This window comes from Catharus ustulatus, chromosome 1 (assembly GCF_009819885.2).
Source record: "Catharus ustulatus isolate bCatUst1 chromosome 1, bCatUst1.pri.v2, whole genome shotgun sequence".
Taxonomy (NCBI): domain Eukaryota; kingdom Metazoa; phylum Chordata; class Aves; order Passeriformes; family Turdidae; genus Catharus; species Catharus ustulatus.
The window spans coordinates 126650685-126675284 of NC_046221.1; the positions used below are offsets into that span (position 1 = coordinate 126650685).

At 40.0% G+C, this 24600-nt stretch overlaps 1 protein-coding gene across 3 annotated transcripts in view; it reads right to left on the bottom strand.

The window, feature by feature from the left end:
* The window catches only part of NCOA2 (nuclear receptor coactivator 2), a 189892-nt gene that overhangs the window by 5511 nt on the left and 159781 nt on the right, over window positions 1-24600 (bottom strand). For all 3 annotated transcript variants that reach the window (XM_033053141.2, XM_033053133.2, XM_033053148.2), the window contains 11 exons: window positions 23318-23528; window positions 19965-20174; window positions 17974-18189; window positions 17215-17344; window positions 14109-14274; window positions 11996-12274; window positions 11086-11163; window positions 10334-10571; window positions 9440-9617; window positions 6998-7196; window positions 1539-1628 (listed from right to left, as the gene is read on the bottom strand). In XM_033053141.2, coding sequence (XP_032909032.1) covers window positions 1539-1628; window positions 6998-7196; window positions 9440-9617; window positions 10334-10571; window positions 11086-11163; window positions 11996-12274; window positions 14109-14274; window positions 17215-17344; window positions 17974-18189; window positions 19965-20174; window positions 23318-23528 — 1995 coding nt within the window. The remainder of the gene's footprint in view (window positions 1-1538; window positions 1629-6997; window positions 7197-9439; window positions 9618-10333; window positions 10572-11085; window positions 11164-11995; window positions 12275-14108; window positions 14275-17214; window positions 17345-17973; window positions 18190-19964; window positions 20175-23317; window positions 23529-24600) is intronic.

The following is a 24600-nucleotide window of genomic DNA, read 5'->3' on the forward strand; positions in this document are numbered from 1 at the left end:
AATTAAGTACTGCAAAGTTGCACATTAATTACACAGCTTGACCCTTTCTTTAAAAAAAAGAAGTTTTGCAGGAGTAGTTTATGGCTCAGTTGCATGAAAAAAACCCAGCTGTTTAACCTCTATTACAGTTCAAGGTATTTATAGTGCACATAAACTCCATTTTCATTTCAGTCAGAGGTACATTAGTAGAATAAATGTAAAATCATGAAGTGCAGTCTGATGTACCTTTCCAAAATAAACTGAGAGGCTTGAAGAAGTTGCTTTTCTTCCCTTATGCATTGCTACTGTCCCTTCCATTATCATGGCACTGACTCCCTTACTGTAATTTTACACCCCAGAGATTCCCTGCCGAAAGTCATGCCACTCATTTCTTTCCACCTGCACCCTGACTTCCCTCCACGATTGCCTCTACCCTTTCTGTCACACTCACTCTCTTTTTCTTCCCTCTTCAACAATTATTTAAAATCTACCCCCTCCTTCAGTCTGCTTCTGTTTCAACACCCTTATTCCCTTTCTTTCCTCAGCAGCACCTGGTATTTTCTACTTTGACAGCCAGGCTTCTCTTAGCACATTAAATTTAACTGGTTAGGGAATGCACTAAGTAGGAGACCTTCGAGCAACCTCCCAGTACATAAAAAGGCCCATAAGCAAGCTGGAGAGGAACTTTTAACAATGGCATATAGTGACAGGATAGTGGGCAATGGCTTTAAAGTGAAAAAGAGTAGGTTAAGATGAAATATAAGAAGAAATTCATTACTGTGAATGTGATGAGGCACTGGAACAGGATGCCCAGACAAGCTACGGGTGGCTCATCCCAGGAAGTATTCAGTGTTGGATGGGGCTGTGAGCAAGCTGATCTACTGGCAGGGGGTATCTCTGTCCATGGCAGAGGGTTGGAAGTAGATATCTTTAAGGTCCTTTCCAACCCAAACCAATTTATGATTCTGCAATAATGCCTTGGTATATAACAACTTCTGCTAGAGCAGAATACACTGCATCTTTTAATTAATCAAAGTGACCATGACATGGCTGCAGAAGAAACTCTTTACGTGCAGATCTCCCACTCTTGGAGACAGATATTTTTATGTTTATATGAGCAATGAAGGTGTGAGGAGAACTGGCATCCTCAAAGTTTTAAACACATATGAATACAAAAAAGACAGGGATACAATAAAATATCTGTATGGTTAGTTCTGCCTCGGTACTTTCACATTCTTAATTTTCATTCATGTTATTAACTTTTCAGAGAGATGTTTCCAGTCTCCCCTATTACTAAAATTCCTCTTTAACAGCAGGGAACATCACCGTGCCCTGACCCAGGAGCCACCACTAGGTGGAGCCTCCCCCGCGCCGCTCAGCCGCGCTCCGTCTGTCCATCCGTCCGTTTGTCCCTCCCTTCTCTGTGTCTGTAGAACCATCCTCCCTCACATTAGGTACTATTATCCAGGGCACTTGTAACTTTGTACGTAAAAAGATTCCATATCTGCTCCAGCTGCAGTATAGTCCCAGTTCTGCCGCGCCTGTACCCCATTTCTTACCCGTGCTGCATCTCCATCCTGCTTTATCATATCCATTCCAGGCAGCTGGTTTGGAAAGAGATTGCCTCCCCTCATAGCAGGATCATTAACCTGTTGGCAACAAGATATTAAGGAGAATGAATCAAAAAATATATTGGGAGGAGGGCTGGGAATTAAGAAGAAGCATTACAGATCATTACACTAGTTGCATGTACCAATGCCCACTCCTGAGATGATGCTAAAGTCAGGGATTGACAGGAGCCAGGCACTCCTCTTGCACAGCATCTGTCTCACATTATTCTGCTCCACAGTCAATAACAAATATTTCATTCTTGGTACTATGCATAGTATATATATTCCTGATGCTATGCATGTTTTACAAAGCAGGTTCCATAAATCAGGTCAGTGTTATCTGAAGAGGACATCTCTGCTATCAAAATTCTGAAAGCAGAAACATGTAACTACCTTCCTAACCTCAATGACACAATGTTTGCTGCTTGCAAACCATCACACACCTTTCTCAAAGCCCGATGAGATAGCATGTAGGCTAAATTATACCAACCACTGACTTAGTTTCAACAATACTTGTCTGTTTGTAAGCAATGGGAGAAAGATAACATTAAATGGCAAAATGTACAGTGGCATGCTTTCCCAAAGGATGGTCTCCACAGTTTTCTGAACACAGTCACACAGTCACAGAAAGTATAGAAGCTGGGCATTTCTGCACAACCAAAAGGTCTGTCATGTTTCGTTATGTGGAAAGAGTAGTTTGCCAAATTAACAGCATTGCTTTCTCAGTCAAAGGATTAATCTCACCATGTAGGAACTGGCCTAAAACACAGAAAAGAGCCCTTCAGCAAGATTCTGAAATATTAGAAGAGACAGCTTTCCTTAGAAGTTTTACAGGGAAGGAAAGAAACCTCTTTCTAGGAAGACTTTCTAGAGTCAATTCTCTCTGTTACTTCCCTCTTGACACCCTCACTCCTGACATATATATTAGTAAGATCCTGTCTCAGCCTTCTCTTGTCGAGGAAGACTGTCTTGAATTTACCACACAAAGTCTTCTCATTTCAGGTCCTTCTTACTGTTATTTCTGTTGCCATTCACTAATTTTGAAAAATGCATTCATATGCAGCCACCTAAAGATTTGTTTCCAATCCTGCCAGAGACAAGACTGCAATTTGATGGAAAAGATTGAAAACTTTAAATATTTTTGCCATAGGAATTTTAACTCCAAAGAAATTGATTAAGTGCTGCAAGCCTCCTAGTGATGCTTTCTGCTGTTTGGAGAGATTTTTAAACCTGAATGTGAAAATTTAAATTAGAAGGGTAGAGAATCACATTATTTTATTCAGAAAGAAAGATAATAGACAGCTTTGCAGCTCTATCTGCCTACATTTGATGAATCCATGTTTAAAAAGTGTTTTCTGTTACTAATCAACATTCATTAGAATGTGCAAGCACAAATACCTCTTCTGATTGTTCAGCAGACAAAGGGAGGTAAAAATGAAAGCAGAAATAAAAAATTTGTGTTCTAATTCAACAGCAGTTTTGGAACCAAATGATGACTGTATGATTTGCCTCATGGCACTTAGGACAGGTATGGAAAAGGAAGGTTTTCCAGGCCACTACAAAAGGAACAAAGGCATCAATGAAATTTCTACTGAAGAATCTCTTTCCCAGTGATGATGCAAGAATCCTGATTGATGTGGTATCAGATACAAAAAAATCCCAACCCAAACTTAAAAAACCAACAACCCCCCCGCTATTTTGTTACATGAATACATTTGCTTCAGAAGACCTTAAATAAAAACACCTCATATTAACTTTTCTGACTGAAAAAAAATTCAATTAGAAAAGTATGGAGAAGGACCAAGAAATGGGAAGGTTTTTATAATTTTCTGAAGAAAGGTAAAGTGGAGTTATCATATATGAAATCTGACCAAAAAAGAACAAATATGTTTTACAATTCCATTGCAATTAAGCAAAATAAATAATCAATCTCCTGTAAACCAAGTTAGGTACAAGGTGTCTAACAAGTAGAGTTTCCTACCACTCCAGAGCTCCTTTAATCTGGTATGCTGAACAAAATCAGAACATCATTTCAAGATAACTCTTCTTAAATGCCATGATAATTTTGGCCTGGGGAGTACTGCCCTGCGCAGATTATTACATAACTACTCTGAGGACTTCTAAATAGGGGCTTACTTCATACAGTGAAAAATCTCTTTACTTGCACAGGTTTCAAACTGCTTCTTTGATAGCTCAGTAAATAGTACAGATCCATGATGCAAAATATGTAACAGGTAAAACCATGGCAATAGTCCACTGTGCAAACAAGAAGATGAGGACAAGGGCACAGTAAGATCTCTGTATGGTGCAACACCAGGAAGGTTTACTTTCTTGATGCCTGGGGAAGCTGTTTTGGATATGAGAAACCTGCACACCTGGCACCTAGCATTTCAGCATTCCTGGTAGCAGCCTCCTAGAATAAACACCAGTAAGAGCAGCCCGAAGAGATTTAACTTAATTATAAGAGAGAAGATGCTAATGAGACATGATCTCATCCCTCAAATATAGACAATATATAAAAGATCCTGTAAGTATGTAATAATTACCAAGCCCATTTTGGCCACAATCTTTCTGCTTGGTGATGTTGGGAACCTAGGTGGTAAACAAAAGTTGGAGATAACACAAGTATGATCAGATAAACACCAAGCTTAGTATTTCTGAGCTCTGGATATATCTGCATGATACAGCATAGCGCCACAACAAGAGAGGAGAGAGAGCCAACAAAATCTGTCTGGTACCAGGGGTAATATACCTGCTTCTCACCAGGCACAGCTGTTTATTGTTAGGTAATAAGATCTAGCTTCCAAAATCATCCAACAGTAATAACGTTGAGTTTTTTTCAAAAGCGAGAACACGTTCGCACAGAGTTAACAGTGAATCACTGTTACTCTCACTGCGGTTAGAAAGAGGCAAGCATGTGAAGTTGAAATGATGTATTATGGAACAAAAAGTGACACTTAATAAGTAAACAGAAGTGTAGGTGACAGTATAAGAAAACCCCAAAGAATGAATGAAATGGCATCAGTCAGCAGAATTACAGAAAATACAGTCACTTTGAAAACCACCAGTTACAAGAAAAATTTCAGCAGAGTCTAGCTCAATTGCTAAATAAAGATGCACACACTAAAACACTGTGCCCTGAAAACAGGAAAAGAAGGTGTCAATTTTAGTATTCAAGTATACATTTTTAGTTATTCATGTTTCTCAAGAACGAAAATGCAAAGCAGTACAGCACGTTCCTGAGGACTACAAAGTACTGTCTCGTGGCCCAGAAATGGCCCCTCAGCTGTCAGATGGCCACCTCTGACCTAGACCAAGCATAAAACATTTGCCTGCAGATGACACAGTGCTGAGGTTGTAAATCAGGAGGAAAACAGGTTACTGTTACAGAATGAGGCACAGCACTTCCCTTTAACAAACATGATCTAAGAAATGCAATTTGATGGAGACAGGAGAGAGGCAATACTTTTGGGAACAAAGAATGCAGATTTCATCCATGTAAAATGTGTTGAGGAGAATTTGGGGGACGATCATAAGGGTTCCAGTGTGACATTGTCAACAAAAGAACCAAGGCAACCCATAGACTGGAAGAGAAATTACAAGCAGGATTTGACTCTACACAGCTTTGGTGCAGTCACTGTTCAATCATTGTCTCTGGCTACTCCATTCACATTTCTAGGAGGAGGTAACAACAACAGAGTTTAAAGCAGATCCAAAAAAGGGACTGATGGGCTGAAACCCAAATGTTGAGATGGATAAAGAACCTCAGCCTATTCAGCTTACTAGAAGTTACATAAATGCTATCTTGAAACAAGATTTTGTAGTCTAACAGGAAGGAAAAGCAGTGTGATAGCTGGCCCAGGGGAAACAGTAGCCTGCACAGAAATCTTTGAAATAAAACCAGATCTGTTTCTCCAATGCAGTTTGTCAATTCAACTTCCTAGGAAAAACTGGTTAGCATGGGTATGCTGAGAAATCAGACCATGTAATCACCTTTAAATCCCCTCTCTTTTTTGGTTTTACTACTGTTTTATTACAGTAAATGTGTGCAACTCTATTAACTTGGGAACTACAAATAAACAAAGTCTGTTATAACTGGGCCTAGCAACTGGGAATATCAGAGAAGGTGACAGATTTGGGAGTATCACAATTACTTTGGGTCACCAGTATGTAGCAGCTGTAAAAGACAAATGTGATGTGCAGCTATATCTGTCAGAGTATTCCAAGAGAAATGGGGAAGAACTGGTGTCATGCACATGGCTCTGGTGCTTGGGAAATACTGATTCAAACTAGAACAGCTGCAGGAAAGGAAAGGGAATTTAAAACCTAAGAGTCTGAAAAACTGTGGCTTGTTTGGCTTACAAGAAAAATCCCCAACTCCAAAACTAAACAATTCAACAATCTCAAGCTAACAAAACAAAGTTGAATGTCTAAAATAAAAGAAAATAGCTATTTAAGTTATAGAACAAACTCAAAAAAATGAATACTCTGTTTTCAAATTCAGGCTGGAAAAAAGTAATACATTAACAAGCAATCATCATAACCAGCTTTAAACTGGAACATTATGGTAACAGAAAAAAGTTTTAGCAAGAGATGTCCATAGTAGAAGATGTTTCCTGAAGACACAGGAAGTACTTTCCTGCCAATATTTCAAATAAAAGTCCGTAATTTCAAGCCTGTGTTTTTGAACAAGCTGTGTTTTGAACAAGCTGAAGGTTAGCTTTGAAACAAATATATGTTAATTAAGAGGATTTGTTTGTCAAACACTTATTAATGTACTGAGGGAGTTTAACTGCAGGTTGACAAACAGAAATGTTATTTTTTCTTATTTCAGATATCCTAAGTAGCAGTATCAAATCAGAATAAGTAAACATCCTCTCAGCAGAAAAGAACAGGTTACTTACCTATTGATTCAGCAACCTGTTTTATATGCACCACATTAAAAAAGTGCATTTAGTGCTTGTAAAGTTGCCACATGGATAGTTCTGAAAGCTGATTGAATATTCATTGTCTGGGACTACAAACACTGTGGCAGTTGAAGCATCTTCCAAACCCTGCCCATACTGGCAGCTTCCACTCTTCTCTCTAGGAAGCAGCTGCTTGCCATCCAGTTCTAGCCTCCACTGCAGGGAAAATCAGCAACTGCAACTGCCTACAGACACTTACCTACTGAGCACAGGAGCTACCATCAGCAGCACGTGCTTCCCATGGAAGTCCAGGAGCTACCTACAGTGTTCTCTACCTCACTGGTCACTTTGGGTATTTGAGTGCAGAGCTAAAACCAAACCCTTTTAACATCATCATTTCTCAGGACAACTAGTAAGAGAAACATAATGCAGTGGACCTGAAAAACTGTTGGAAGTAAAAGCAAATCTTCCAGCTGTCAACTCACATCCTTAGATTCTCACCTGCTCAGGACCCATGGAGGACAACCCTGATGTAGGCACAGAGGTCGCTGAGGTCATGCTGATCTGCCCTGTCATCTGGTTCATGTTGTTCATACCACTTGTGTTGGTTGCCATGGATACACTGATGTTCATGTTATTGTTGTACATGCTGGTGCTTGCTTGCTGCCCAAAATGTGGTGGGGACTGTTGTGAAAACATGCTATAGCAAGGAATGGAAAAAGCAATGTGTCAGACCTAGAATGCTGAAGCCACTAAGAAACTCTTTAAAATATATCTTAAGCTAGGATTTGTATATACTGTCATTTATTCCAACTTCAAAGGAAAAACTAGTTTTCAGCTGTATTAATATCTAAGGAGTAGATTTTCAAAATTTAAGGTCCCATGTCTGTGTACAAAAATGCATGCCTTTGCGTGTGGAACTATGGCAGAGTACAAATCTGTTATGCATATGCAAGAACAGCCAATTAGCTGTCTAAAGGAACTTTGTAGGTATTTTAAAGCAATGTTTGGAGGGAGAGGAAAACACCTTTAACCTCCAGTTTAGCACAGCACAGGACTGTTGAGCTGAAATTATAGACAGGGTAATAAACTTTCTTTTTTGCAAACTAGGCTATTTGCATATATGAATACCAGATTTGCACATACAATTATGGCAAGTGGGTCCACAAATACAGACATGCAATTGTGCAGAAATTTATTTACTGGGTCTTAGCATCAGGTTTTGAAAATGTGGCACTGTAAGAAATAACAAAGTCTAAGACAATTACCCTCTATGTTTCTTTAAGGGCATATCTGAACAACTTAAACAGGGGTAACTGGAAAACTTCATTCAGATTTTATTCAGTCCAAGTGCTTTCTGGACAGTATCTTCCTTCTCATTATATTGAAAGCCATATGAGAGACTTACTTACATTTCCTACAATGCACTTCACTGTTTACACATCAGTCTTTTCTAGTCTTTGAGCATAATTCAATAGCCAATGAAGGAATTATTTACTGACAATGTGTCTGTTTAGAGGATGTGCATTAGACTGAAATACTGGAAGGGCTGCTGTGTCTCAGTATCATGGCTGACTTTCCCTTCCCTGTGAAGCACTGCTCCCACAGCTGAGGACACATTTCAGGGTTAACACTCAACCTTGCCCTCTGTTAGGCTATTGCTGTGCACTCTGAGACCTGGTGGAGTGCAACAGCATTCTGGGCACAGGACCAAACCCGGAAAATCCCACCATTCTCCTCCTTCCCATTCCCTGTCTTTTCAGGCCACCTCACCCCATTTTTAAGTTGTTATCTGGATGGCTGAAACAGTACACTACAGATCATTGTGCATACTCAGTGGCTTGTGTAAGCACATTTGACACATCTCTGCTGTAGAGCTGCAGTTCAGCAAAGCCAACCATTGGACTTATGGAGCTACTCCTGCTGTCACTTTTGGCAGAAGCCACGACAGCGGCAGCTACGCCTCCTGCAGATGCTTCAGGAAGACCATGAGCAACAGGCATGGACAAGGATGAGGATAAATCAGCTGCTTTAGGGGAAACTTTACTTGGATTAGCCTCATCAATAAAATACTGGTGTTTTGGGTTTATTAAATCTTTGTCAACTAGCAGGAAAAAGATTTGTTGCTGTGCTGGGACAGTAAGTCTGAGAACTTCAGGATGACAAAAGCACCTGTGCTAGAGACAGCTGTGTGTACCCAGCGCCAAGTGATACAGGCTTCTCCCATCTGATAGCTTCTCCCATCTTCCAAGGAAAAGCTCAGATCATTGCCATCTGGAAGCTCATTGCTGCCTACTGATGTTGTTCAACATCCAACCCATTTGATTTGGACAGACTGATTATTGGAGCTACACCCACTGGGGTAGGGGCCTCAGCTGAAAAGGTGACTGCATGCATGAGGCATTGCTACAATGCTGTCAGGGAATGACAGCTCTGTGCTGACCCCCAGCATGTGCAAGCACTAATGGGCTCAACCTGGTTACACTCCAGCATTTAAAGTGGGAGGTGATAATCCAGTCACTGCAATTCCAGAGCAGTAGGGAATGCACAGGCTCTGGCTTAGCTGATCCAGCCATGTGGAAAGCAATGTGGGATGAAAGTCATATGCAGAAGAAATGCATCCACACAAACATTAGGGGCTGGAATTCACTGTGTAGCACAGGTGCTTCTTAAGGGCACACAGTGTTTGATCAGTTGTAACAGACAAAGCAATGCATTGAGTGGATGCAGGTCTTTTAGCTGTGCACTCACTTTGGCTTGTAGGAAGATAGAATTTAAACCAACTCGTCAAGCCAAATTGAAAAGAAATCTCTTTTAGGATAGATAGTTAACAACAAACAAACAAACATGCAAACAGTTACATAAAATGAGCCCATAAATAAGTGTAGACCATAAATGACCCCATTACTCCGTGTGTTCATTTTGGTTTTCTTCTGGATTTACCTGTTACCACCCATATTCCCTTGTGCCCACCCATTCATCTCCGTAGAGGACTGATAGGCAGGATTAGCCTGAGACTGCTGAATCATGGGGCTTTGAGTGTGAGCCAGCCTTGGTGACATCAGTGGACTCTGAGGAGTGGTGGCCCCTGTGAAGCCTGGATCGGGCTGCTGACTAATACCTGAGGAAGAAAATGAGAAATTACCCACTGCACATTCAGAGTTAAACAAACCAAGAGCTCATACCGGCTGATGTCTCTTTACACACACTTTTATCATCTGGTAAGTGCAGACAGCGAATTTTCTTTTGGATGGATATAATTTGTTATATCAGCGTAACTTTCACATAACATATTATTTAATATAATTATAACACATACAGTAGGTATAGATAAAAAAACTGTATAATAATAACCATATGGAGGTAACTGCCCAGAATAAAGTGGTTTGTGGCTTTGTAAAACAAAGAAAGGAAACGGTATTAATTATCATATTACACATTGGGTTAGGTGTAGGAATTCGAATGCTTTATTTAAAACTGATTTATATTACTTAAATTGAAAAGGTATTTGTTTAGCTCACTCAAAATTCAGAGTCCATCAAGCAAATACATACACATATATGTGTGTACACATATTTATCTGCATATATATATATATAAACAAACACACACACTGCACTTCTGCTGCTGCTCAAAGAAAGAGCAGTGCTTGGAGAATAACTTGTACTAGAGCGAGGAAAGCGGAACCTCCAAGGGGTCCAAAATGCCCTGCTTACCACTGTTCCCAGGGAGCCAGGCAAGAGCCTGTGGACCAGGGGCTCGGACCCAGCACTGAGGGGAGGGAACATGGGAGAGTAAGGCCTGACAAAACACATGGAGAGGGAGTGGAACCAGTACCGTAGTTCGGAGGAAATGGGAACTGCTGTGCATTTGCCTGCGGCATGCGTGGGTTGCTCATGGTTGCTGGGATGCCACCGGTGGCCACCATGCTGGGGGTCATGCTCAGGCTTTGCCCTCGCATCATCAGCGTCCGCTGCTGCACCTGCTGCTGCTGCTGCTGCATCTGCCGCTGCCGCAGGTGCTGGCTCAGGATCTCCCGCTGCCTCTGCGCCAGCATCTGCGCGTTGATGGGGCCCTGGGGGAAAACCACCACCCCCATCAATAACCCTTCCAAGGTAACCCAACCAGCAGAGGCATCTCCACTAGAGCAACCTCAAAGATTCCAGCTTTTTCCCCCCTCATCACACAAGTAACAAAAAATATAAAGCAGGAGAGAATAATCTTGCTAACATTTCTGCTGGGAAAGACTTCCAACAGTGCAAGAGTCAGTAACGGAAATAATACCAGTGTTTAAAGCTGCAGTGATTTGTACTTGCAAATAGAGCAGCTCATTAAAACCACACATCTTTAGGAAATGAGAAGCATGGTTAAAAATGCAGTTATATCAAATCTTTATTAAGCACTCATCCATCCCATGTAAAAATGGGAATGACTCTCACAAATAAAACAGTAAAATACTCCTGATCTCACAGATCGCAATATTTGTATTGAAACTGTACTTGCCACATAGCATTACTATTGTATTATATTGGGGCGAGAAAGCAAAAAAGGAAGCAACTGTCTTTTGTAAAAGGTATTATTTTTCTCACCTGTGTTGGCACTCCAGTTCTCAAAGACAGATTCATATTGGAGACACTGCTGATCTGATTTATCAGTGGCTGCCGATTCTAAGGAGAAGAAAAACAGAAACCACCCCAACACCAAAACCCAAAAGTTTTTAGAAGGAAAGGGAAAATAGAAGTATTACATATAGACTCATATGTATCTATTCCCCTGATCAGCTGGTCTGTAGACCGAGTTCTACATATCCAAGCAGTGACTAATTTTCCTCCTCAAATCCTACTACCATTCACAGAATACTGTTTCTTAAAGAGATAATACAGCATTAAAATAAGAACATAGGCACTATGCTGTTTATACCAAACATGCTCCCTTCATAGTTCCTGCTCTATTTCACTTTGGGACTGGACTGTTGAGGTTTACTCCAAATTAGATAACTAAAGGAGAAGTTATCTTTCCTCCTTAAATACAAAAAGCATTGATATCTCACTGATAGTACTAGAAACCTATGTATTTAAAAAAAACCCAAGAAAGTAGAACTTAAATTCTCAGAAGCAGAGCAAGGCCAAGGAAAAAAAAGGATGAGGTAACAGGCAGCAATAAAAGCAGTTAGATTGGCAGAATGATCAAAATACAACAAATAGAAAAAGACGTAGTAACCTTGCTCAAAGACTTGGTGAGATCTAGCCTTAAATACTGGTCATGTTCTTGCATCGTACAAAGAATAACATGAAGACGCCAAAAGAGAAGATCAAAAAAGAGAATGTGCAAGGCCCAATCTTGTCAAAACTCATAGTGGCTCCTGTTAAATTTTAGCTTACAAGTGGAACGAAGCAAGACCTGGTCTATTTGGAGCAAGTGTTAGCTTGCTCCGAATAGACCAGGTCATGCTTCGTTCCACTTTTACGTTGGTGACAGGTGGGCACGGCGGGGCAGTACCTGCTGGGCCTGGAGGCGGTGCTGCAGCTGGAGCCTCAGCTGGTTGGGCTGGTTCTGCACGATGCCCGCGGGCCGCAGGCCGGGCCGGGGCTGCATGCGCAGGGCGGTGTAGCCAGGGCGCTGCCCCATGGCATGGAAGCTTGGGTCCTGCATGGGCGCGTAGCTGCCCTGCGCCATCTGCGCCTGCGCCGCGTACTGCTGCGAGAACACCGGAGCCTTCTGCTCCATCAGCATGCTGGACTCCTGGCTCGGGAAGGTCTCGGGGTCGACAGCTTGGCTCTGCAGGAACACACAAACAATAGCAACAGTTGGTGGGACGCGGCTTCCCAGAGGATTATATGGGACTAATACGGACAGCCTGCGAAAACAACCTTCTGGGATGTGAATGTTTTGAAGCAGCTTTCTTTACCTCAATATAAAACTTAAAAACAAGCAGAATTGTATATTTTGCTATCAAAATATATTAACTGAGATAAATTCCTCCTCTCTCGTTTTCTTTGTTTTGCTGTTTTTTTTTTTTAAACAAACCTGACAATCTTTGTTGTGTTCTTTACACCGAACATTGTATTACTCTTCTAATTAATAAAACCCTGAAATGACAAATGCTAGATCAAAATCTGTAAATTAAGTGATGCCAGGGCATTTTTGCCATTGAATCTGAGATAAATTCAAATGTATTACAAATGAATAAGTAGATTTTTATCAGTATCTTTAAGCAAAGTAACGACTTCAAATAAAGATGCCTGAAACTATTACAGAATGTAATGTGAACAGAGTGCCTAATTCTTTCAGGGTGCTTTTGCACTAACTGATTATCCATTAGCATAAATAAACTAATACAATTCTAAATTCTATTCTAGATACTTCCCTAATACTTGCTTTAGCCAGAATAATTTTATAGCTTATTCCATACTGACCTTGAAAATGAAGTTAATCTAAATTTCAGTGCCCTCATGAAAGTCTTTAAGCTGCTGTAAAAAATGTTCCAAGGCTATTTAAAAAACATGTTTTAAAATGAAGCAGTTCTCTTATCTGCAAGATCCTTTAACTGTTTCCACTGAATTATTAATTAAATAGAAACATATTTTTTGCTTAGTTTGAAAAAAACCATTATTCATAATTTCTGGTGGTGGTATTCAAAAACCTAAATAATATTGCATGAAAGTTTCATACCACAAAATTGAAGTTCACCAATAAATTGTATCGCCAGTTCTACACCTCAGTGACTTCTGTGTTGTACCAAATAGGTTTGGAGATAGCTTTCTCATGTTCAAAGCAGAATTCCATTGGTCCTATTTCATATCTAAAATGCAGAGCTACTTCAGAAGTTATGCTCTCGGTGCTGATGAGTGCTGGGGAATGTAATGGGTATTGCAGACTCCTCTGAGAATATGAAGTCATTATACAAACATATACTGATTTTGGAAATAAAATTCTGATGCCAGAAATGTCAGGAACTAACTTTTACTCAAAATACCTTTATTTTTCTCACTTTTTTTTGCAGCATATAAGACTAAAACAGGCAAGAACTACATGGAAGTCAACAAAAATAACTGTGGGGAAGAAAGAATGAAAAAGCATAGAACAACGTGTAGTAAGCATGCTCGTAATTTAAAAAAAAATTGTTTAAGTGTTTGGAGTGAAATCAGCTGCTTCAGATAAAACTCATCCCTTAACACATTAATCAACTAAAGAAAAAACCACAGGTGAATTTACACATCTCAGATTTGCTAATCCAAAAGCTTGTTGCCCCCGTCACACTCAACTCTTGATCCTGCTCCTAGGTCTTCATGCTCTTATTTTCCTCTTTCCTATACTCTGTTGCTGGCCATGATCTTACCTTTGTCCCCCTACAGCTGTTCCTCTGATCACCAGTTTTTTGTTTTGGTCAGTTTAGTTGCATAAAGCAGGTCAGAAGAAGGAGATCTAGGTGAGGAGAGGAAGACTAAACCAGGCACTGAGGGAAGGTTTTCAGGTGATACTGAGCCATTAAATTACCTCCACCAGCCTAGCTCGCAAGAAGTGTTTTATAATGCCCTTCTTCAAATCCACCTCGACAACATAGCCTATAAAAGCAATATCTAATATATGCAAAATACCATGTCCAGTATACCTGGCTCACTAGTTCTGGTATTCCTAGAGCCCTGTCGATTTCTTCTAAACCATCAAAATTCCTTAATGCCATGTAAAGCTGATCCAGGAGAGCGCCCTCATCACTTGGTGACTCTGATGAAGGATGATTACACAAGAGATCATCTGGTGAGCTGCCAAACGGTTGCCTGTGAAAACATGAACACAGGGTTGGTTGGCAAACAGTTGCTGGAAAACATGAAATAATATCAGAGGATTAGTACTCAAACTGAACTAACAAGTGGAGACAGAAATTATTTTAATCGCTGCCAATTTTATTTAGAAAGTTATTCTGGATGGAAGTTATGCTACCCAAAGAAGTAACTATACAGTGTGATTAATGCCTGTCAAGGCCCTACAATGTGTTATATCTGACAAGAAAGAGAGCCCACCAAAGGTAGCCTGAGTGCTGACTGCATATTACAGGGTCAGCAGAGGAACACAGATGTCAGTATAGAATATAGTCACTGAAGACAGAAGGCTAAATAACTGTTTTAAAAAACTAGTTGTAACTGCGAATGTCCCATGTCAGATCAAGTATACTATCACAAGTAGTATTCATTCCATACACTCTGCCCTTAGCTGGTTTTCTATCAGGCTAAACAGCCAAAGAGGTCACAGACAGGTCTGTGGATTGTCTGAGCTCACACAAACTGAACATCTGGAAGAGCTGGGCAGGAGCATGAGGGATCAGGGAGAAAAGAGCATTCCCCTTTTTGTTTGCAGCAAAACACTGCTCACCCTAAATGCACACTTGGGTACCAGTTTATATACTCGGTTATGTGCCTTGGAAGGACATCAGCAAGAATTTGGGTACTGTCAGGCAGCATGTGATGGCTCTATAAACCCCGCTTACCTCACCCCTGAATTTATATGCGAAGCACACTCACAGTTACAAAGGCAGAATAAAGGTTTATTATAAACCCAAAGGACAAAACTTCCCAAGTAACACACTAAATCTGAAATAACACCTTATCTGCAGGCAAATGACATGTTTTTGTTCTGCTGTTCACACACCTGCCCTGCTTCACACATGCTACCACAAAACTGCAATAGAAAATATAAAGAGCAGAGCATTCTGCAGGCAAGGGCAGCTACAATATGCACATCACGGAAGAATCCCATCCCAGGTAATTACTCAGAGACAACAAAAGCTGTCACCCACGGAAGGAGGAAAAGCACTATATGTGAACCCTTTTTACATGTCTGTTTAGAAAAAACAAAGAAACATGTTTGTGTATTTAGTTTCCATAATGAGATATATGGTTGCCATGGAAGTCTAATCTCTATGTCAAAGCTAAGCAGGAGAGCTGCATCGTCAGGCTACACACTGAATGAACTCAAAGAATGGCAGGCAGGAAAACTAATAAAAATATATTCTTTTTAACTGGATCCCAGACAGTGAGAAAAAAAAAAGAATATGACACACCTTTAAAACATTGCACAGTATTAATCAAACTCACATACAGAGAAATTTCTTCAACTCTCATAGATGAAATTATAAATCAGTAAAATAGAAGTGTAAAAAAAATCCTTTGAGTCAAATTGCTTACAAACTCTGAAGATAACTTATAAGAAGGGATCTATTATATGGAAAAACAATCGATGAGGCTAGGAAAAAAACCCTTCCTGAAATTCCAAATAAGCATGAACATCCATGATAAAAAAACCATTAAAACATTTGTCAAATTCTGTATATTAAAAAATGACAATTACTTACAATTTCTCAATTTCTTTTATATACCCCAGTGACAATTTTAATTTTTAATTTAAGAATTATTTTTACTCATTTAATACATGGCAACAATCAGATTATAAAAATACCAGTATTGGAGATTAATAAAGCAAAAAATGACAGCATCTCCCAATTAATCACCTCCAGCTGGGGTGTAAATGATCAAAGTATTGTTACTTTCAGATGCAATGTAATGGGAATTTTCTCCACTATCTCAGCTATCAGGAAATTATGAGAAATGTAAATGTAAAAAAAAATTGAAGAATTAACTGCCTGGTTTGCTGACCAGACATGATCCTGTATTTTCCTTTAAGGTGCAATTTTTGAAGTGAATAATTACGCATTTTGCATATGATATGCTAAATGACGGAAAAACCAGGAAACAGCTTGAAAAATATGGAATATAACAAAGAAAATGCCACATATATGTATGGCTAATATTTTCTGACATCCTAATGAAAACTAAGAGAATGTAGTCAGAAGATTAACATTTTTTTCAAACACACTTCTTTTCCCCACATGTATCCACTTCATTTTCTTTTCAGTGATCCCCCAATTTACTACTCACACAACTGAAAATATTTTCAACATTTTTGCACTTGCTTGTCCCTTTTGCATTCCTTAGACATTCCATATATACATAGTCTCTCTAAAGTAAGCTGCAAACCTTTTGGAGAAGACATGGTTCTTTTTAAAGAAGTGTAAGCTGCTTATGACAGTTGTGCCATCATTTAAAAGTCGTGATGATGAATGAAGTTATTAATACATTACATATGAGTCAATGAGTTGTGACCAAACTGCAGTTCTGATTACCTGAGGAGGAGCTAACTTCAGGGAAGAGGCAGCCTTCCTTTCACTTCAGCTTTCCTTCCTCCTCTTTTATAGAATTTAGGTCAATTAAAAAAACCCAAACAAAACATAATTAACCATGCCCTCCATCACTTAAAATGCTACCCCGCTGCAGGAAGGGACAGACATTATGACTGCATAGTTGTGGCTAGTACTACTGGCACTCTTCCACATTTAGTGTTAAGTGTAATTGTTAACAATGAGAACAGCAAACTCAGACAGAATCATGCCCACATTAATGCTCCAGAGGTGAAAAATGGTGCAACTATACCTCAAGTGCTGGCAGCATTCACTGTGATACAGAACTTTCAATTCATTCAACACATTACATGGCAAAGAGAGCATTTATAAATATTATTGGAACACACATACATTTCATGAGCACAAAATAATACAAAAATTAAATTGATGGACATTTGGTGAATGCAAAACTTTGTTTCTATGAGGTGTATAAATTATAGACCTACAAAATCTCTCTGTGTTCTGATGTGACACCAAGACTCACCTGTTCTGATTACCAAAAGTTGCCTGCTCTATAGGCAAGATGCTGTCTGGCCACGGTGCAGTCTGATTTGGAGGTGCCTGCTGTTGGCTATACTGAGGTCCTCCTATGTTCATTTCCAATTCAGATGGCCCTAATCAAGAAAAAGTAACCATGTAACTTTTCTGAACAGAAGCTACTTTCATGTTAATTCTTTCAACTGAGTAACCTATGTTATGGTAAAAGAAAACAAAAGCATTAAGACTTCAGCAACATTACACTTAAAAGCATTATTCTTTTGTTAAAATTTGCTTTTAAATTATGAGAAAACATGAGTATTCTGGTTCAAAATTATAAAACAGCAGATACAACATTGTAGATGCAAAAATGAATATGACAAATATATGAAAAACAGTGAACATAGAGTCAGCATTATAATGCACCTGCTGTAAAAGTGACCAGGAACGATTATCATTCCACAGGATTTCATCTAAAAAAACTTCACTGTCTTAAGTGAACCAAGCCAACTTTATACCCTCTTGCTTTGGCCACACAACTGTGGAGCTACAGAATAGCAGGAACTGTCCATCTCAAAACATGTGTTCAAATTTAGCATTTTAGACATCTTCTTTCTCATGTCCACAGGAAAATTTCACTGTAAAATACGGTTCTTATCGAATCTATAAATGAAGTGAGGATTTTTTCTTTCTTTTTTTTTCTCCTGCTTCATCTTTAACTGCAATCCAGCATGCACCGAAAGGAACAGCTCAGCGTGTGACTTACCCATATTCATGACCTGAGATGGAAGCATCTGCCTTGGGCCAGGCTGGCTGCTGGGTCTCAAGGGGATGCTGGCCGTGGGGTTGCGGATCATGCCTGCCTGCACCGGGCGGTTCATGGCGCCAGCCGTGGGCGCGCAGGTCACCCTCACCGCGGGAGCCTGGCTGCCCCAGTCTCCAGATGCCATGGCAGGCCGAGGGGCACTGCCACCAATCATTCCTGCACAGAAGCCAAACACACTCAGGTACCAGCACATGAGCAGAACAGCCCCAACACTAGTGCTGTCCGAGGAGCTGCGTGTTCAGCAATGCCAATGCAGCTGTTTCCCTCAGAGCACACTGCAGCACCACAACTGCCCATCCAGATGTGTAAAGCTGCAGAATGATGCCTTACACTGCTCAGTCAAGGGACTGGAGACTGTGATACATCTTACAAGAGGAAGACCCTGTTATCATTTCCGAAATGCTGCTCGGAGTAAGTGTTCCCACATGTAGTCTGCAACAGGTGCTGAGGGTGTGTGGATAGCCTTAACTTCCTTCCTCAGGAAATGAATCACGTTTGCTGATGTGTGTCAGTGCTTTACTTTCCAAGTGCTAAGTGAGAATGGGGACTTGAGTAACAACATGTTAACACCAAACACACTTACAAATTACAGGGATTGAGTATCAATTCGTGTTCTGCAAACATCTTTTGGCAACTTCTTTCACTTGGAACCTAGAGCCTTCAGAGCTTCAAGGCTCACCCAGATAATCTCAGACCAATGTACAGTGCAGGGAAATTACTCACAGGAACTTTCCGATAGATGTTGAAGTTCATTACCGTTATTATAGGGGAAGTCCTCCCACATCTACTGTAAACAACTCATACGTTTTATTTACACTTGGAATATACAGAACACTACACTCTAACAGTAGCCAAAAAGCCTCAAGCAAAACCCAGCACAAAAATCCCCAAGTCCCAAAGATGGCATTCACAGTATTTATACATTTCCATTTTATATCAGTCAAGAGAGTATATAAAATACTGATTTCAGGTTAGACTACTGCTACTGGTTCAGATTTGTCTTTTCAGTTGCATTATGCAACATCCCTAAATGAATACTAAAACCACACAAACAGTTATTACTTATCAGTTCAATTATTTGGTGACATATAAGCAGAGAAAAACCCTCTGAAGAGGGTATTTGTTTCAGGTGCTGTACAAAATTTGCTTCAGTGTTATATCCTCAGGTTTGGTCCATTTGTGTGCATATTCTATCAGCTGAAAGATGTGCCATGCTAGAGCAAGACAGCGACACAATAATATTCTCTAACTTGTATACATAAGATGAATAAAATCCTCTAATACATATACAGAACATGAAAGTAAGAGGACACTTGAAAGAATACAAGTTGATCTCTAAACTGCTTAAATAAAATACTTCAGCATCTGGCTGCATGTCTGTTTTAATACTGATGCCAACTAAATATAGAAATTTGACACCAAATAGCCAGCTGAGAGGATTTACAGTGCCCATTTATTTACTCAGAGCTCTTAAAGTGCTTGTTGCACACTTGCACAATCTCAGACCATGCACTAGTTGAAATAAATCCATCAGCCAGACTTTTCTTGTCAAACAGGCTACATGTTTGTTCATTATTAGCTGAACATGCTGTTAATTGCAACATCTGATGGTTCCCAAAAAGGACCTAAGGCTACTAAATAAAGGATAATTGAGGGCAAAGCCAACATTTTAAGGGCAGCAGTATTACCCATGATTTTGTTTTGAAAGACCCATCTCTACAGGTAGGTAAAAAGCACTGCATAAAAGGCAGGACTAAAAATACGCAGAAAAAGAAATTAAAAATAAATATGCCAATATGTAACATCCCACAAAACATTATTTCGTCCAGATAATACAGAAAGCAATTATCTGCACTGATATCAACCCCAATGTTAACCTACACATGCCTGTTACTCAAGTATATTATTAAAAAAAAGGAAGATCATCTTACCTGTGCTACTGTTGCCTAAAGTTCCTTGACTTCCTATCATCCCTTCATTCCTGCCCATCAGTCCCGGTTGAGGTATCACTGAGTAGGGGCTACTCGTTCTTATGGGTGGGAAGGTTCCTGCACCTGTTGGATTCTGCAGTGTTATGTCAAGTGGTAAATTCTGGTTTGGTAATAACCTGCCCAGTTGCCCTGCTCGTGGGTTATTAAAAGCTAGACAGGAGGAGGAAAAAAAAAAAAAAAAGCAAAGTTACAAGAATGGAAACTTCACTAGGTAAAAAAACAAATAAAAAAAAATAAAAGAAGAAAAGAACCTAGACACAATTAAAGCTCTTGGGCTCAGCTATCTAATGTTGCATAATTTACCCACTCCATATCTGTCTGAGAAACATGCCTTCTTAACATTTAAATGTAAATTTCAAAATGGAACATTCTGACACTAAACAAACCAGGTATGATGTATATTTTAAAAAATTTTAAATTATGCAATTTAACTGACAGAAGAGCCACTACAGCAAAATACACCACTATGTGATGTGCATACTACTGCCAATTAATTTTATACTTGGTAGGACTGTAATTGCATGCAAATGCCATCCTGAGGCAGATTGTTAGGAATTACCTCAGTTTGCAAAGTTTTCCAGGATAAGCTGTGCCTCTGAAGAAGTTTTCAAAATTAAGGACAGACTGACTCTATATTGAATTCCATAACCCCATTTCAACACGTCCCTCTTAATTTTCTGCTTTTAAAATTTTTTTTAATTAATAAAACAAAATACCTCCATGATTCAGCAACAGCAAAAAAAAGCCATCCAGAAACAGAGCTGTGCCACCCTAATATCCTGGTAAAAAAGAACCATCCTTGGTGGTTACTGCCACCTTTATCTAAATACTTTCTTCTGGGTTGTGCTTTTAAAATCAGCCTCTGCAAATAAAACAGCAGACTGCCTTAGCAAAGTGAGTTTCAGGCTGCGACTGGCAAGCATCTGGCTCAGCTGGTCTTTGGGCAATGTTCCAATGCATGAAAGCATCCTCTGTGTGTGCTCAACAAGTTCTCAAACATGAATCAAACACTGACCTTGTAGCTTTGATTCCATTTCCAATCATACCCATAAAATACATGCAAGTAAATTAAATATTTTTGTGAAAGTATTGCTTGCAGTATTTTCTGATAGCTTCCCCTAGGAGCAGCTCTGATATAACAGCATCCTTCCAGAAAGTTCTGCATTTTTGTGTTCATCACATTACTGAGAAGTTAAATTAATACTTTCTTATTTTAGGTCAAATTAGTCCTACTTTTGAATCTGAAAACTTAGATGAGGTTTAGTAAGCTTGTTAAAATGCATAAAAATATCTCAAAACAGAGGTCTCTAAGTTTTATTTTTATTTATATCCAGACTACAGGAACTTTTACAGGTATTTATTTTTTTAATATAAGTTCTCTGCCAGGTGAATTTGCTTATATGTGTGTACAGAAAATCTATCACATCACATCCACCTAATTCCTAACTATGAGATTTAAGTTTTGTCTTGTCTGCCTGTTTAACTAAGCAAACAAAACTTACTTATGAAACAAAAACTACTTTCTCAAGACTAGGGCCATCACAAAGTCTAAGGACTGAAGCAAAATTAAACTTCGGTGACAGTTTCAGAACAGTTTGGTCCAGAAGTCTGACACATCTCATAGATAAATGAGTTACTGTATGTGCAGCTATGCCAGCACCCCCTAAGGAAAAGGAATACATAAGGGAATACAAAAAGGAATTCTGGAAATGTGGCACAAAACAACAACACAGTTGATGAGCTGTGATAGTGCTGAGATCACATCCCCTCCTGTTTATTCTACTCTTTGTCAGGATGGGACTGAAGGAGGCTCCCTATCCCCCATGTAACAGACTCTAGCAATTTGGCAGATCTAGCAGCCTTTCTGTTTTTCAACAGACAAAAATATTTGTCTGTTGAAAATAAATGTAATTCACTAAAACCTGCAAAATTAAAGTTGGTTATTTCTTCAGAAAAAAACCCAGTAAAAAAATCCAAATCTCTTTTGGAATTGTGTATGATTTCACATTCATTCTACATTCCTTTTCTGTATGCATATGAGAGACCCCTCACTAGTTCTGTGGACCTGTTTTCTGTATGCTCTCCTCCTGAACACAAGGCACAAGTTCCTAGGGGCATCAGGCACCACAGACACAAGACTGAGCTGTGGGAAAATATTTTAGGATTTTAATTTAGGTGGGCAATAGGATGCTGCTTTTATGGAACTGCTGCTAATCACCAAGCCATTCTCATTTACAGTCATACTGTTACTGTGTACTGCCAGTAGCTCTGAAAGCAGATTTAAAGCTAAGCTACTCCTAGAAAGCCAAAAGGCTGGGAGGAACAGAGAAACCTTGCTTCAGGAAGAATACGCTGAAGATGTCACATACACAGAGATTTCCTTTTGACTTCTGAGGCACTGCTGTTAGGACCTCTATACTCACAAAAGTACATTAAACCTAAGCGTCCTTCTCTGAGCAACACAGATGACAAGTGATAATTTAAGAATCTGAAGGAGTTTAAACACTAATATTTATTGATAGAATATTAGTATTTGTCTAAACACTTCTAAGTAACTTGAATGAATTTGAAAGTGGCTCAGTGTTCGTTTAATACTATCCGAATGGAAAAAAATATTATCTAAACCCTGTGTTTTACAAGAAAAAAACCTAGAGCACATCTGAGGAAGTAAATAGTTGTGGCCATCCTAGCCAACAGGAGCAAAAAATGAAGCAGTGTTTTTTTATGCTATTTTATTCAACATTAGTACTCCATAAGACTCCTGTCTTCCTTGCTTTGCATTATACTGTGATGGCACACCAACGTTTCAATGCAGATTTGTAAGCTGATTAATAAGGTTAAGGAAAGCTGTTAGCTGGAAGTGACTCAACTAAAAGCCACAATCTCAAATTAAAGTTGGGCATTCTTAATCTTCAGTCCTTCTACTAATCTTGTGGTTTTAGAAGACACTCCTTTGTGAGCTTAGAAAAGCTTCCCTTGGCACCTTCCGCTGCAAGAGCTGCCAGAAAGGAATGATCTGCATCGCGAAAAAATGCACGCGCTCTCCATGCCAAAACCCTGACAAGAGCAGTGTCACACATCCCCACAGCAGGGGATGTTTGATGTGAGGGTACCCCTGAAAACCTCTCTGAGGACGCAGACTCCCAGGGGGTGTGAGTAGACACAGCTCCCGTGTGTTCGGAGCTGGGACGACCGCAGATGGCGCTCCGTCACCGCGCACCACCAGCCCAGCACTGGGAGCTGCCCAGTTCCTCCCTGGCTGACCCGGGGCTCCGAGCTCGGGCTGCACTCACTGCTCTGTGAGATCCTCATTGCTGGTTTCTGGCTGGCCACTGCCGTGCCGGGGCTGCTGTCACTGGTGAGCTGCATGAGGTCATTGATGATGGCTTGCTTGTCAACCGAGCCTGCTGGCACGCCTGGGCGGCTATCTGGGAAAAGCTGTGGTAACTGGCTGTTCTGCAGGTCATCCAGAATCTCTTCCAAGTTATCCAACTCGCTGCCCGGCTGCAACAGAGAACACACAAACCCACAGTACAGGTCGCTGCTCGCCTGCTGTTGGCGTCCTGCTTGTGCCAAGCCAGGCAGCCCCCAGTGTCACACCTGCAACACGCCTGATGTGGAGAAAGCTCACCAACCTGCTGGAAGGGGCTGTGCAGGCCTCCCAGGGCTAGCCTGCCTTGCTTTTGGGGAGCCCAGTGCGGCACTGACACCCCATCAAAAGCCCCGTGTTGGGACGCGTGATTCCATACCTTGGGCAACAGGGAGAGGCTTCCCTGTGCACTGTGATCAGCGCTGACAGCAGGGATAACAGCAGATCCAGGAGTGCTGAAGTGGGGTTTTATGTAGGTATAACCAATATTTCTTTCAGCACAGTTATATTTCTAGTCTCTTTATGACTTGATTAAAAGCGTACAATTGGAAAGTTGCTTTATGGCTGTAACAATTCCCCATAGGCCTTTTCTTTGTTATATTCAAAACCAGAACACTGAACAACTCTACATAAGTTAACTGGCAAGATATATACATAGGATTGGGAATTGATTGTGCTCCCAACTTCCCATACCATTGAAAATAACTTCTCTAGAGTATGAAAAGAGAAATCTACATAAGAATTTACATTTTAATTCAGTAGAAAATTATAATGAAATAAAGATGGGAGAAAAATTAAGTTTACCTTACACTAACATAATTACTGACCTGCGTGTTTTCCTTAAATATATTAAATTTCACTGGTATTCTCTTTTGTCAGCTTCTCTGTCCAAAACGTTCCAGAATTAAAATAATTTTCTGACTGAAATGCAGAAATCTTCCCAATTATTTTCTCCAATACTAAACTCTTGATTAAGATAAAACTTGGGTAATAATTAATAACAGGGTGTCTAGTTTCAGTTTACTACCATCTTGAACAGTAAATATATCATAACAGTATTTATAACAAATATCTACTCAGAATCAGTGTCTTCATTAGGAAATGTGCAATGACAGAGAGGCAGAGTGAGCAGCCACCCATGAAGGATGGGGAACTGAGAAACAACACCACAAACGCGCAGAACTGAAATACAATTCTTCCTGGGTT